A 15,457-nucleotide genomic window follows, 5' to 3' on the forward strand; every position below is an offset into this window, starting at 1 on the left:
TTTTCTATTGTAATTTTTGGAGGAATTCCTGATGAAATTGCCGGGTAAATCTCTGGAGTAATCCTGTAGAAATCTCCGCAGAATTATCTGGCCATCCTATAGGATTCTACCAGATCTGTTTTGTTGTGCTTGGAAACTTTTATTTGATTTGCCTGGATATTAGTTCAAGATTCGTATGACCGGGAAGTTTCGTTATTAAACTTGTGAAAAAGATAAAGTTTTTGGGTAACAATTCGAAAGATATTTGGTCGGGGTTCTGCTAAACCGCACCAAGTGCCATTTTTTCCCTAATCGACTTTTTTACACCAGAGGACTCAAATAATCATTACCTTTCTACCATAAAAATATCAAGTAATTTGAACAGTCCCTTGTAATCTTAGATCAAAAATTTTCTTTGGGTGGACAAGAAAAACTGTAATTTTGTTCAGCCAGAGCGAACCATAAACCAACGCACGTCATCAGAGGAAATTCATTTTTCAGATATATAGCTATATTTTTTCAACTTCCTTCTATATTTTTACAATTTATTCATCCCAAGCAACTCATAGAAATAGAGGCCAGTGAAATTGGGCAGCAATTGATTATTAAAATTAAATATTGCTCCGGTGGCGTTGATCTATTTTCTTTCAAATTTTATCCAGCCACACCGCACTAAGTACTGTTTATCTGAAAATCACATTTAGACATGAAGTAAAGGCATTTACATGCAATAAATACTTGCATTAGCTTGTTATATATTATATTTATCAAACCACACAGAAGCCGTAATAAAAAAAAACGAATTAATTTAATCTGATACTGTGTGAATAACTCAGGTGGACTTGTTGCGCTTTAGTTGCTCAGAAAATGGCATTATCGTCATAAAACCCCGTCAGAAAAACTGCACATTACTTGATTCAAGTTTATCCCCATTCCTTCAAGAAGTGAAGATGACCTAGTGGTAGCACACTAGATTACCACTCAGAAGGCAAGAGTTCGAATCCCGATGAAACTTTTTTTCTGATGTTCTATCCGATGGTGATGAAAATCAAACAACTTTTAGATTCTGTGATTATTTTTACATTGCAGAAAAACATCAGCAGGTCAATGTACATCTGAAAAGATGGTGATTCCAGGTGAACACTTCACGCATTGAACTGTGAACTTGTTCAGCAAAGGTGCAACTTGGTGCGCTTTGGCAGAGCGAATTCATGGTTTTCTTCGATCATTAGGATCTAAGTATGAACACGTGAGAACCTTGATTCAATACATACGACCCCTTCCCATAAACACTTGTGACATGGATTCCAACATGCACGGTGATGGTAAACATCATTTGTCTCCAATTTTACTTGTGTTGTTGAAAACTGTGAAACACATCCAACCATACCGAACCAAGAACCATATTTTTCAATTTTCGTTCAGCCAGAGTGAACTGAGTGCTTCATAGTGTTTCATAAAATCCAATTACATCGTTATTATTTGATGATTTACTAGTATATTTAATCTCGATGTACTTATTGAACACTGTTAATCGCATGTGAGTGATACAAAAAATTAAAATTATCATCCGCGATAAACGAGTACATGAACAAACTTTAAAGTAAAATATCTCGGAATAAAGATTTTGGCACTTGGTGCGGTTTAACAGAACCCCGACCATTTGTTTGTTATGTTTTGTTATGACCATTATGACCTCGATGTTAGTTTGGTAAAATACTATAAGCATTACGTACAAACCTGTTAGAAAAACTAATAAACTAAACATTACGGCATCTTATTGAGGACTACAATTGAAGTTTGAATTAATTTGCACTTCTTCTGACGTCAATTCAACACGGAATTTGTGTTCGTCAGCAGGATAGCCTCAGCGGTAAACGCGCAGCTATTCCGCATGACCATGCTGAGGGTCGTGGGTTCGAATCCCGCTGGTCGAGGATCTTTTCTTAATGGAAATTTTCTCGATTCCCAGGCCATAGAGTATCTTCGTACCTGCCACACAATATACACATGCAAAAATGGTCAATCGGCAAAGAAAGCTCTCAGTTAATAACTGTGGAAGTACTCATAAGAACACTAATCTGAAAAGCAGGCTTTGTCCCAGTTGGGACGTAACGCTAGAAAGAAGAAGAAGAAGAAGAAGCAGTTCTGCTTGTGTTTTTTCCCATAGTAAACAAAAGCAATGTTCTGTCAACTTTCACAACAAATTAAGACACTTGTGTCATCACTGCACTATTATGTTGGCAATTCTCGAGTTCAGTATTATAAGGGCGTAACTGCAATGATCGATTTCTCTTCATCGATTTTAATTTGAGTTTTATGAAAATGTTAGATTGTGGATGTTATTGGCACGAATATGAACTTGTCTTTGTTATGGAATCTCTGACAAAAGGTCGAAATGACAGAAGATCGAATAATGGAATGTTGAAAAGACAAAAGGTTGAAGAATAAATAAGGGACGAATGGTCTAAAATCTGTTTTTCAAAGAAAGACAATTTTCCACCATGCAAAATATTTTCGACTCCTTGTCCTCTAGATCTTTCGTCTATCGGCTTTTTGTTATTTTTACCTTTTGTCTTTCGTCTTCATGTCCTCACGACCTTGCCACAAAAATGCAGATTAATATTGAATTATGGACCAAAATTCAATGGAGTGTAGAGTTATTTAACATGCTTGGTTGTGAAAGCAATACAAATTTCAACACTGGATGAAAGCAAAGGAGAGGAGGGAAACTGGGACTCATGCATGTGAATTTTAGGCCTAGAGCATAATCTACAAGATTTTTATACATACTAACTTTTTGCATAGTTTTCATCTAAATCATTAAATTTAACAGTTCAGCTTACCTAATTTTATTGCTATACGGGGTACTTGAAAATGTAATACAAACAACTAACTAACCCCTTAATGGATTTTTTTTTATTTTAGTAGCAAACAACAGGGGAAGGTATTGGCTTTCATTGTTACAAATTTGAGATATGCCGATTTTTGTTGTTGTTATAAAGCTACACAAAAAAGACACCGTGATGTGTGTACTGGTGTACTGTTATACAGTATATACAACACAGGGCTCACACATTTGGATGAAAAATGTGTATACTAGGATAAAAAGAGAATGTTCGGTTCATTTTGTCCGATTGCTTATTAGGTCCCTAGTCCCTAGTTTCGAGATTTAAATTTCATTCGAAAAACTACCTTGGCTACTTAATATTGCTTGGATATGAATAAATTATGACGCTCAGCTCAACCGTAATCAAATTTAACTGAAGGTTCATCATTTTAAAGGTTTGATGGATGAAAATGGTCCACGAAAATGCGTTCCATCTTAGTTCTTGTTCAACTACATTTCCACATTAAAGCTACATGCTGGGCAACAAGGCCGTGCCATTATGATTCATCTCGTCAACAATGACTAATAATGGTGATAACCACACACACGTTCGTTATTGATCATACGCTACTCAAAATAATAACATTTACTTTTCAAATTGTTTCCGTGGTCGGAATTTTAATTAGCTTTCCTTAGCAAATATTTACACTGGTACTAACTGGTAAACTGTTACGCGCGGTATCGTTGAGCCACATCGCTCACTAGACAATTAACTGGTAGAACAACACAAACACATTCACACACTCTCACTCTTTTTGCTTTACGCTTGTAGTCATACTAAATTAAATTAGATTTTTTATACAGAAGAATGAATTCCAATCGCTAATGGTTAATTTTCCGCTTTAATGTCCTTATCGTTGCTTCGGTACTCCGAGTATCCCTGGTAGGCTTGGTCGTCTCCGAACTTGACTCCTCCTCCTCCTCCTCCATTCTTCAGCTCGTGGCTGTCTCGGTAGTAGTTGCCGTAAGGAGCAGCAAAGTTGGGCTCCGGTCGGGAGTATTGGTTTTGGTAGGGTTTGAATGGGTTGTAACTGACGGAGCCCAGTCCTTGCGGAGAGTACTGGGGCTGGTAGCTGTTGGAGAAGAGATCGTTCGAGCAGCAACTCTGGTTCGGCCGGAACAGCTTCATGTATCCGATGATACCGGGAATGATGATGGCGGCGAATCCGAGAAGTTTCTTGAAACTGGCCAGTCCGAGGATCAGAGGCAGGAAGAGCAGGAGTTTTAGCTTGAAGATTTTCAGGATGATCAGCAGAGGGATGAAGATTTTCTTCAGACGATGCCGGGTGAAGAGTGGAGCTTTCTTGTCCTCGATGACGTCGATTTCGTCGGAGATTTCATCGATGAAGCGCGCCTGGTAACGGCCGCCTTCGGTGACTTCGTCTGGGATTTGGAACTCGAGGGCAGTGGACTTGACGAAGCGCTCCAGCTGACGGAGGCCGAACTTGTAGAGTTGGTCCCATTCGGAATCTAGTTGCCGGGGTTCTTCCGAGTACTCGAATGGATCTTGCTGGAATGAACGGAGCTGAGCTTCCGGCAGGCGAGTTATACGGGCGTCGGATGTTAACCTAAAACGAGGTAGGGGGAATTAGTTTTGAGGTATAGAGAGGGGTATTAGGGAACATACTGGTAGACATCCTTTGCGAAGAAGTCCGTGAACGTGTTGAGGGCTTGTGATTTGAAACAATCAGCTAGTTCGCCGTTCAGACACTGAGCGTTGGTTCGAGCCAGGTAGGGGTCCACGTTTCCTCCGGTACCCAGGCCGATGAAGTCCAGTAGGTGTTTTCCCTGACGACGACCTTCTCCGGTAGCTGGTACCACGGATGGGCCATCAACGGCTGCCTTTCCTACAGCAGCGTCCGTTTGATCCGGCAGTTTGAATCCATCGCCTCGTACCAGAGTAGCCAACACGACCAAGGACAGTGCTAACGACCACCGTAAATCAAGCACCCGACTGCGATTAACCAACAAACCCATTTCTGAAAGTGAACGATACAAAAAATAAACGTTGAAATGAGAAATGTTATTGGAGCTCTACAACAAATGCTTATGGATATTAGTAGCGGAGACGATTTTCCAGTGGCGAGGCACCCAGATGTGCACAGAGAAACCCATTAGAGTTTGGCTTGTTCAATTACATTTCTCACAGTTTTGCAGCTCCACCAAACAAGCCAACCATCCAACCGTCCAGCTCTTATCGATTACTGACTGCTGGCTACTGGTACTGCTGCACAGCAGCCAGTCCACAGAGGGGAAAAAAGTGACTGCGCTACTATCAGGCCAAACAACATGTGCCAATGGATACGGCATCAGCAGTAGCGTAACTTGAGTTCAAAATTAGGGGGCTTGAGCTTTTCGGTCGTAAAATTCATTAAGCGTAATACAATCTCAGCGTAAAAATTTGAATTTCTAGGGATAAGCTGAAGTATTCCCAGAAGGGGGAAGCTAGGTCCCCCTTAGTTACGCCATTGGGCATCAGTAACTCGGCTGCTAGTGAGCTTGTTCCAGGCAGGGAGAGAGTGAGACACCACACCGTCAGGGCAGACGATTACATTAATGAGCCATCTTCGATATTTTGCCCTCTCGGTCGGAACCGTTTTCCGTGAATTTGAACCATCTGTGGAGCGGCTGATGACTAGCACTGGGTGCAGTCATGTTAACAATTGGGTTCAACCTTTTGCCGTGAGGAGACAGACATGGGTACCATTGGAAAATTGCAGAGAAACGAAGAGTATGTCAAGATAGGAGTTTTCCACGAATTAGTTGCTTAACTGGATTGGCGTGAAGATGAAATCCAGTCAAGTGAGGATGCAAATGTTGAATGAAGATAGCAAAACATTTGTTCTCCATATGGTTTTATAGAGGTCTTATAGCAGTTTTCTAGTCAAAACAGTATTAAACCCCAACCTCGTAAAAAACAATTATGGTTGAAGCATGTTTTTGAAAAAAAAGCAAGGCTTAGATTTTCAATACATATACAAATTGAAGTAAGTATGCCATTCTTATTAAACTACTAGGAATTATGTTTTCACTGGAATAGAGCCTATATCCCAGCATAGTTGTACACAATGAGCTTTCTCTATCGTGTCTCTGCCATCTTTAAACTCGTATATTGTGTAACAGGAAAAATGGTAATCTGTAATCAAGAAAAACTTAAATTTTCATTAAATTTAGACCCGTTTACCCAGGTATTCGAGGTGACCAGTCCAGGAATTCCCGACGATCTGCAAGAGATCAGTACGAAATGAATGATACTAAAGGAGTGAGAGGCATCTTCGGGTCTGTGAGGCGATCGCTAGTAGCGAAGCCTTCTGCTAATCAACAAGGGTATCAGTAGAAGCAGACCTCTTTTCCCTGGATAACAAGGCGTGCATTTCATTAATTTAGTTAACATCTACACAGATAACACTGAATCAACAATTTCACGCCACAATACTCGGTTCATGGCCACATCTCTCCATCCTCGGTTCTGCCCCAAGCTCGTCAAATCGATACGCACTTGATCCGCCCACCTAGCTCGCTGCACTCCACGCCATCTTGTACTAACGGATCCGAAGCGAACACCATCTTTACAGGGTTGTTCTCCGGCATTCTTGCAACATGCCCTGCCTATCGTATCCTTCCAGCTTTGGCCACCTTCTGGATACTGGGTTCGCCGTAGAGTTGGACAAGCACCTGACGTTCCAAGACTCCAAATGCTTGCAAGTCCTTATGAAAGTTTTGTACATGGTACATTTGGTGCGGATGTGAATCTTTTTTGACCGCAGCTTCTTGTGGAAGCCATCGTAGGCCCGACTTCCACTGATGATGCGCCTCCGTATTTCACGGCTAACGTTATTGTCAGCCATCAGTAAGGATCCAAGGTAGACGACCTCGAACGTATCTCAGTCTATCGTAACACTGCCCTGTCGCGCTTGGCCCAACCAGCTAGCATGTACTTTGTTTCGGTCTTCTTCACCACTAGAACAACTATTGCTGCCTAGCGTTTCAGGCGGCTGTACAGGTCCGCCACCTGTTCAAAGGTTTGGCCGACAATGTCCATATCATCCGCGAAGTAAACAAATTGACTGGATCTCGTAAAAATCGTACCCAGGCTGTTGAGCCCGGCTCTCCGCATAACACCTTCTTGGGCAATATTGAACAACAGGTATGAAGTCCATCTACCTTGTCGTAGTCCCCGGCGGGATCCAAACGAACTGGAGTGTCACACAATTCTGCACACCTTCCATCGTCGATCTTATCAGTCTCGTGAGCTTCTCGGGTAAGCTGTTCTCGTCCATGATTTTCCATAGCTCTACGCGGTTGATATTGTCGTATGTCGCCTTGAAATCGATGAAGAGGTGATGCTTTGGGACCTGGTATTCACGACATTTTTGGAGGATTTGCCGTACAGTAAAGATCTGGTCCGTTGTCGATCGGCCGTCAACGAAGCCGGCTTGATAACTTCCCACGAACTTGTTTACTACAGGTGACAGGCGATGAAAGATGATCTGGGATAATACTTTGTAGGCCGCATTTGGAATGGTGTTCGCTCGGAAGTTCTCACAAACTAACTTGTCGCCTTTCTTGTAGCCCCATCTATTACCCCTACCTTCCACTCCTCCGGTAGCTATTCTGTTTCCCAGATTGTGCCTATCAGACGGTGCAGACAAATGGCCAGCCTCTCTGGGCCCATCTTTATGAGTTCAGCTCTGATACCATCCTTACCAGCAGCATCATGGTTCTTGAGCTGGTGAATGGCATCCTTAACCTCCCTGGTTGCTTTCCAACGCCCGCAGTACTGTCGAAGGCATTTCCTCCGTTGTCCCGTCCTTCATTGTCTGTGCTCTCAGCGCCATTCAGGTGTGCGTCGAAGCGCATCTCAGCAGCTTCTGATAGAACTTACGTGTTTCTTGAGACCGGCACAGCTGCTCCATCTCCTCGCACTCCGTCTCCTCTAGGCAGCTTTTTTTCTCCCGAGGCGGGTCTGCTGTTGCCGTTTCCGTTATGTTCCACGTTCTGCCGGGTCCCTTGATGCAGCATGACACCCCGTGCTGCATTCTTCTCCTCCATAACCTGCATACATTCCTCGTCGAACCAATCGTTCCGTCGACTCCGTCCCATGTACCCGACGTTGCTTTCAGCTGCATGGTTGATGACTGCTCTCACTGTTCTCCAGCAGTCCTCAAGAAGGGCTTCATCCAGCTCACCCTCTTCCGGTAATGCAGCCTCGAGGTGCTGCGCGTATGCCGCTGCGACATCCGGTTGCTTAAGCCGCTTTAGGTCATACCGGGAGGGCCGTCGGTACCGTACGTTGTTACCGACGGAGAGTTTTGTGCGCAATTTGACCATCACCAGACAGTGGTCAGAGCCGATGTTAGCGCCACGATAGGTCCTGACTTCGATAATGTCGGAGAAGTGCCGTCCATCAATCAGAACGTGGTCGATTTGCGATTCTGTCTGCTGTGGTGATCTCCAGGTGTATCGGTATGGAGGGCTGTGCTACGTAAGGGTATGCGATATGAGTATTTTCAATGGCGATACGAAACGAAACGATATGCGGATTTTTCAAAACTATTCGTAGCGAAACGAAACGAATATTCGAAATATTCCGTAAGAGCCGATGCAAAATTCAAATTCTCACGAAATATTTCGAATCGAAACGAAATTTTTCTGAATATTCCGCGAAATTTGTTTGAGTGATGATAATTTTGGTATACAAACACGTAGCATTATCAGGAAAGGAGGGTCTTTTTATAACCCATCGGGCTTAACATAATTTTAATTATATTACGTCCTTTTTACTATTAAGCTGCAGTCTATTTGGGTGACAAATATGTGCCATGACGAAGAGAACTAAACTGTCGAAAAAAAAAAACAAGTTCCCATATCTGCAATAAGTTTCCCGCTTTTTTCTCATTTACTTTTGTAAAAATTGTGATTGTTTTACATTCTATTTAAATTTCATAATACTATGAACAAGTCCAATAGAGACGTTTCATAATACTATGAAACGGTATTCAGCGCTGAAGGCGACTGGTTTGAATCCCGGTCCGGTTTGGGATCTTTTGGCGTTGGAAACTTTTGCGACTTTCAAGGACATTCCTACATGTCTTATGTCTTGTTTTAAAAAAGCCCGTTCATAATTTTTATGACGCTCATGGGGATAGGTGGATGTTCTTAAATTGTTACAACTAAGGAGTGGATCGAAAAGTAGTCTCAAACATTTTGAACAACCTCAAAAATGTTGAGTTTTCAAGCAATTTAATTTTTAGATATGCCTCACAATGTAATTAAAAACCATGTGGTGGTGTTGTTTTGTCACTAGCTTCCTTTAAACATGAAATAATGTACCGAAAAACTAAACATTACATACATGTTTATTTTGCAATTGGAATAAATGGACCAATGGATGTGAATTTTGCGAAAAAGTTACACGTCTTCTCGGTGAGAATCGAACTCACGACTCACTGTTCATTAGATAGGGCACGTTACCCCTACACCATGAGAGGACTCATGGACGCAGAATTTAACTTGAATTCGATTTCAGCTCAATAATCATGTGGTCCTTTTAGGCAAATCGCACCTCTTTCGCAAGAATTAGACGCCCATCCATCCTCTCGTGGTGTAGAGGTAACGCAACCTATCAAGTGAACAAAAAGTCGTGGGATTCGATTCTCACCGAAAAGAAGTGTAACTTATTCGAAAATTTCACATCAATTTGTTCATGTAATCCAATTGCAAAATATATGTAATCTGTGTTTGGATTTCGATCTGAATAAGCCGATCGAATCATATTCGGAGAGTGTAACAGTTTGTAAACCAAAACCGTTTCTAGGCACATCGCAATCGTGCACGCTAAGCCTGCTCAACGCAGCGCATGTGTAAAAATTACACAGAATGAGGCAACCAATGCAGGATTCTCTGGCTGAGTGAAAATTCTGTGTAAGTCGCACTCATGCTACAGTGGCTCAATTTCATTTTCGTACGGGGCACTGTTTTCATATCAAGTTGGTATAAAACTATTAAATGGTGCATGGACTTCGATATAATTTATCAATAATGAAGGTTATAGGTGTCATCTATTGTTTGGCAATGACAAACTGTATTCATTTGCTTAAATCTTTGAAATAATGGAAAAGTATTGAGATTGTGCCTATAATTGACCCAATTTCATATTCGTACACCTAACAAAAAAGAAATATACAGCATTCAAAACTAATTTTTAATGGACTAGATGATTACTAAAGCTCTTTGTTGTGTTGTTCAGATGCAGTAGAATACATTTGGAAAATTTATAAGCGGACATATTTGAAACTTAAGTAAATTTAAGAAAAATACCAGTTTTCCCATGTTTTTTGCTAAAATATTCGGTAAGTCAAACAATAAATTGCATTTTTTTTCAACATCACTTCCTTTAGAATGATAACTGAGAATATTGCACAAATTACAAAAAAAATATAATCAGTTTTAGAGTAGCTAGGAGTGGATATCGACAACTTATACTTTTGAATCTTAGGTAATATAACATTTATAACAAATCCAAAACCAAAAAATTTAGTCAATTTCTTTATGTTTGGCTCCTAAATGTATATACATAATCCATAGTTAATGTTCCTATCAAAAAATTGCGTAATTATCATTTGTAATTTACATTTTACTACCAAACAAGATTATAGAGATTTATAGAATAAATATTATTGCCATGACCGCAACACAAACGTTTTTTAAAATGAGGAAAACAACAGGACATATTCTATTAAATAGTATATCAATGCTCTCTGCACATTCAAGTTATTTTGTATTTTTCTTATAAAATCAATAAATTGTAAAATAGGTTGCTATTTTTAATATAATTTGTAAATTATTTCAAAGATAATTGAATATTACGATGACATCAATTATGTGGAGGTATGTACAGCGTAGTTTAGGGTACTTTATTGTAAAACAAAGTTCGTAGTTCAAATTATTTTTACAGACAGATTCAAAATTAACATTTACCTGTTGTTTAAAATGAAAATTGGGTTTACATTGATTAAAAATATCATTTTAGAAGAGTTTTGAACTTATGGCACAACAACTTTCTGAACTCAAAAGGAATAAAAACTGTTTATGATTTCTGTAAACTGTGTATATTTCAACTAAGTTTCTATCAGAGCTTACGAGTAAAATCTACAGATTGGATCCAATGACAAAAATAAACGTTATTGTTCGAATTATTGGATTTAATAGCAAAAATCATTGGAAAACTGGCATTTCTTATAATTTTACCTAAATTTCATATATGTCCACTAATAAATTATCCAAATGTATTTCACTACATCTGAACATCATAATAAAGCACTTCAGTAATCAAATAGAGCTTCTAAATTTAGTTTTGAACGTTGTGCGTTTGAATTTTGGTAGGTGTACGAATATGGAATTGGGTGAATTTTAGACATCAATTCAACACTTTTCTATTAATCCAAAGATGAATGTAAATGGAAACATTTTAGGATTGGCAAACAATAGATGACACCTATTACCTGCAATATGGATAAAGTATTTGAAGCTCAATACTTCATTTAATAGTTTTTTACTAACTTGATGTGGAAACAGTATCCTGTACGAATATGAAATTGGGCCACTGTATGTGTAACCGATGTGTTGGCCATTGGCTGTGCGCGGATCGATGGAAATGTAACTGTCAGTCATCTCCCGCGCGGCAGCAAACAGTTGGCCGTTGGTAAGATGGGGAGTTTTCAGGGATTTTTATCAGCGAAAAGCCGGAAGATGGTCGCAAACGAGAAAGTTTTTTCCCCATTTGCTTCCGCTTCAGCTATTCGAATGAAAAAAATCTCTGAAAAACTTTAAAATCGGAATGTTTTTTTTTAATGTTTTCAGAAGCAAAACAAACATGGAAGCGAATTTCGCATTCCAAGCGTTCCTCCTCTGTGCGCATTTCACTCATTCGGTTTGTTTACCACCGTTTGCACAAAACTGTGTACAGCCCCCTTTGCACAGAATCTGTGCTGCATGAAGAGAGGCCGATTTTGTGTACTTGGCACCCATTTCTGAGCGGATGAAGTTTAGCGTGTGTAAGAATGTAAACATTTACTCTCTCGTTTGGTACGTGGCACGAGAACGTTCATGAGCAGTGACTCATTTTGCATAAAATTGATAATAACGTTCATATTTTCTGGTAATGCAGCCTTTAACAACCTAATTATAATCTATTGGATCATCGAACACCCCTTTGGTTGCAAACATAGCAAAAAATAATAAATAACATTCTCCTCTGTTTCGTGATCAGAATGAGAATGGGTCAGCGAATGTTACAAGTGTTGACACACAGTGATCGGCGCCAAACAGTGGGTGGTGTGTGAGAGAATGTGAAGTCGATAAGCGTCCATGAGAACACACTTTGGAACATGATCCCAGAAAGAAAATAAACGGAGGAATTAACACAATAATTGCTGTAGTATTTGCTGAAGTTTTAAATATACAATACGTGGAAAAATGTGAATTAATTCTGGGAGGAATCACTATTTAAATGACTGGGAAAATAAATGGAAAAATACCGAGGAAAGAAATTTTATAGATGTGGAAATAACTTGAGGTATTTCCGATAATTTGCTTGAGCAAATTTTGGATAAATGTGCGTATCAAAAATCTGTGAAGCAATTTCTGGACGATTTCTGCAAGAAGTGGGATTTCGGTGGGTTTTGAGATAATGTCATTTTAAGATTATTGGTTTAAAACTGACTTCAAAATCAGATTATCAACAAAATTTGAACTTTAAAAGTATTTTGAAAATTATGAAAAAAGTTCTGAACCTGGACAACATAGCATTGAGGAACATTAGAGTGAAAAGTTCATCAATGTTCGTTTAGACAATCCGTCTTTCGAAGAACGAAACTTTATGTTTGCCTTATTTATTGAATTCTTGCAAATAAATACTAATGTGCTTTTTCATTTCGAAATACCGTAAAATCGGGTGTAATTGATCAGAAGGGTGAAATTGATCATCGTATCCCACGATTTTATTCATTCCTAATGGAGCACAAATATCAATGCAACCTGCAGTAAATGAACGTTGTTTGTCGTAACTATTGTCGAATTGTGTGTTGTGAAGTTTTTTTCGCTAAAAAATGTTTATTACTATGAAAATAATGTAAAACTTCAAAATTATGGACGGTGCAGTATTGGCAAACATCCATGAACTTCTAGTTCTAAACAAGGATTTGAACATGGTATAAACCTGAAAGTTTGTGAGGATGCTTGAGATATATCCCCAAACCAAGTTTAATCACCAGAACTCGTACCAATTAGCTCATATGGTTGAAATAATCGAATTTCTGTTAGATATTATTGAATTCCTTAGGAAATTGCATACATTTAGGCGTTTTCCGCGTAATTCTTGAAATTTAAATATTAATTATTTATATGAATATTGCATTGTTAAGAATTTGACAAGCATATTCGGGTTCAGGAAGCTCAAATTTATCATGTGGAGTTGTTTTGAAATCTAACAATAATGACATTGACAAGTGATCAATTTCACCCCGATATGAGATCCCCTTATTTTTTATTTTAGAGATATTTGTTAACACTAAAATTACATTTGTTACAAAATTTCGGTACATGGGTCGATGAGGCTCCCCTTCGTTTTTGTTTTCCTGCATTCAGTTGTTTGGCATTGTCAACATTAAAGAAAACAGACAAGGAAAACCGTAAAAAATTATCAATTTCACCCGAAATTACGGTACCATAGCTACCCCAACAAATTTTACCTAAATCCGGAATCGTCATTTAATTCAAAATAAAAAAAATGCATGAATTTTTGATTATAAATTGTGATTTTTCTCAAAACAAAATCATCAAAATCAATTGAAACTATAGAATTTTGAAACTTTGATGTCGGTGTCCAGTTTTCTAAAGTTTAAGTTAAGGTGACACTCTTAAGGTAATTCTAGAACGAAGCCACACCTCAAAATTTCAAGAGCACAAGACTATAGAACCAAACAGCGCTCTGCGTTGAAAATTTATCCCAATGGTCACCATCAGCAAGCAACTAATTTGAATGATTTTCAACGCGAACTATTGTCAGATTCTCCAGTCTTATGCACTTGGCACTTTGGCTTCGTTTATATTCAACTTAATGCCTTGCGGTATTTTGCATCCGATACTGGTAATAATAAATGACCAATATTAAACAATCAGCTATGCATTTTTTATTGGGGACCTCTAAATTTTCGTCAAGCCATAAGAGGGGAGAGGCGTAAATTACAACAGGTTGTAGAAGGGTCTATTTTATTCCTGCAGGCACGCGAGGTACCAATGGTGCGCCATGCCCAGCCATTTGCCGTGCCACACAAAACATACTTGCATACATCCGGGCGAGTGTTCAGATATTATTACTCAACAAACATGCTGGTGCGAAAAATGTGCATTTGTAAGGTTCCAATTTGCGCATAACTTCAACGTGGCATTACGTTTGGTAGAATCTGAATTCAAACGGCTGTTATAGTGTTATGAAAAAAGGGTGGGCGTTATACCCCTAAAATTTGCTTAAAGTGTATGTCCTTCAATAAGGTTTCTAAGGGCAAATCTTATCTTATATAAATAAAAATAGAATGGTGTTTGTATGTCACGAAATGACTCACGAACGGGACAATTGATTTGAATGATTTTTTCTCCATTTTGTTCGTCAATGGTTCCGACATGTTTGTGTGTATAAAAGTTCCAGGATGTTCACCGGGAAAGTAGGAAAAACGAGAATGAACGGAACTGTCATTTTGTATGGGACGATTCATAGCGGTTTTTAACAGCCTACTTCATGGCAAGACGAAGTCTGCCGGGACCACTAGTTTAACATATTTTTTGCATGCAATACAAACTATGACAGTCAATAAGTTGGCTCTCGGCGATAGTAACAAAAATTTGACAATATATCGACCTGAAAAATGACACAAAATTGCAACAAAAACAGCGATATACGTTTTTTTACGATTTTCTTGAGAAAAACACATAAAAAAATGTTAAGAGAAGCATTTTCATCCACTTCATATAATCTAGGGCAAAAACAAGCATTCTTAAACATCGTTCGTTCAAATCTAGGGTGGCGCGTTTTGCCATCCCTATGGGTAAATTACCCCCGGCTCCCCTACGCAGAGGACCTGACAATCTTAAACGTTAGGGATGACTGGAGAAGTATCGTCCAAGACCACCCGAAAGTGGCGTTATGCTACGCTAAGCCTTCTAAATAAATTTGAAAAAAAACGGGCGAAATTCCAATCAAACAATTTTAAGTAATATTAATAAATCATAAATTACAATAAATTTAATTCCTAAACACGAACCCCCCGAAAAAGATAACTTTCGAGTTCGACACAGTGACTGTATTAAATTTTCAAGGCCACTGCCTTGCGCAAAACCACGATCCGAAACAGCGGAGCGTGCCGGAGGGCTGGTGAAAAAATTCCAACTGCACTTTCTCGCCCAGTATATGATTGAGAGATAACAGGACTTGGCACTTTGCCTACACTCCAACTTGTGTACCCCTCTCACACTACTGGTTGTTGGCCAAACCGCCGCTCCGGTCAGTACCCGTTTCAAGCAACAACGCAT

The 15,457-nt window shown here is 39.2% G+C and overlaps 1 protein-coding gene across 3 annotated transcripts in view; it reads right to left on the reverse strand.

Annotated features, from left to right (window-relative positions):
* Positions 1 to 3,440: 3,440 nt before the first annotated feature.
* Positions 3,441 to 15,457, reverse strand: part of LOC5573635 — an 84,909-nt gene continuing 72,892 nt past the window's right edge. For 2 of the 3 annotated variants that reach the window (XM_001660912.2, XM_021837697.1), the window contains exons 2-3: positions 4,497 to 4,848; positions 3,441 to 4,437 (exon numbers count right to left, since the gene is read on the reverse strand). In XM_001660912.2, coding sequence (XP_001660962.2) covers positions 3,699 to 4,437; positions 4,497 to 4,846 — 1,089 coding nt within the window. In that variant the 5' untranslated portion in view covers positions 4,847 to 4,848 and the 3' untranslated portion in view covers positions 3,441 to 3,698. Of the gene's footprint in view, positions 4,438 to 4,496; positions 4,849 to 5,007; positions 5,128 to 15,457 lie in introns of those variants that run through there. The other variant, XM_021837696.1, reaches the window with a different exon arrangement.

This window comes from Aedes aegypti, chromosome 1, assembly GCF_002204515.2.
Source record: "Aedes aegypti strain LVP_AGWG chromosome 1, AaegL5.0 Primary Assembly, whole genome shotgun sequence".
Taxonomy (NCBI): domain Eukaryota; kingdom Metazoa; phylum Arthropoda; class Insecta; order Diptera; family Culicidae; genus Aedes; species Aedes aegypti.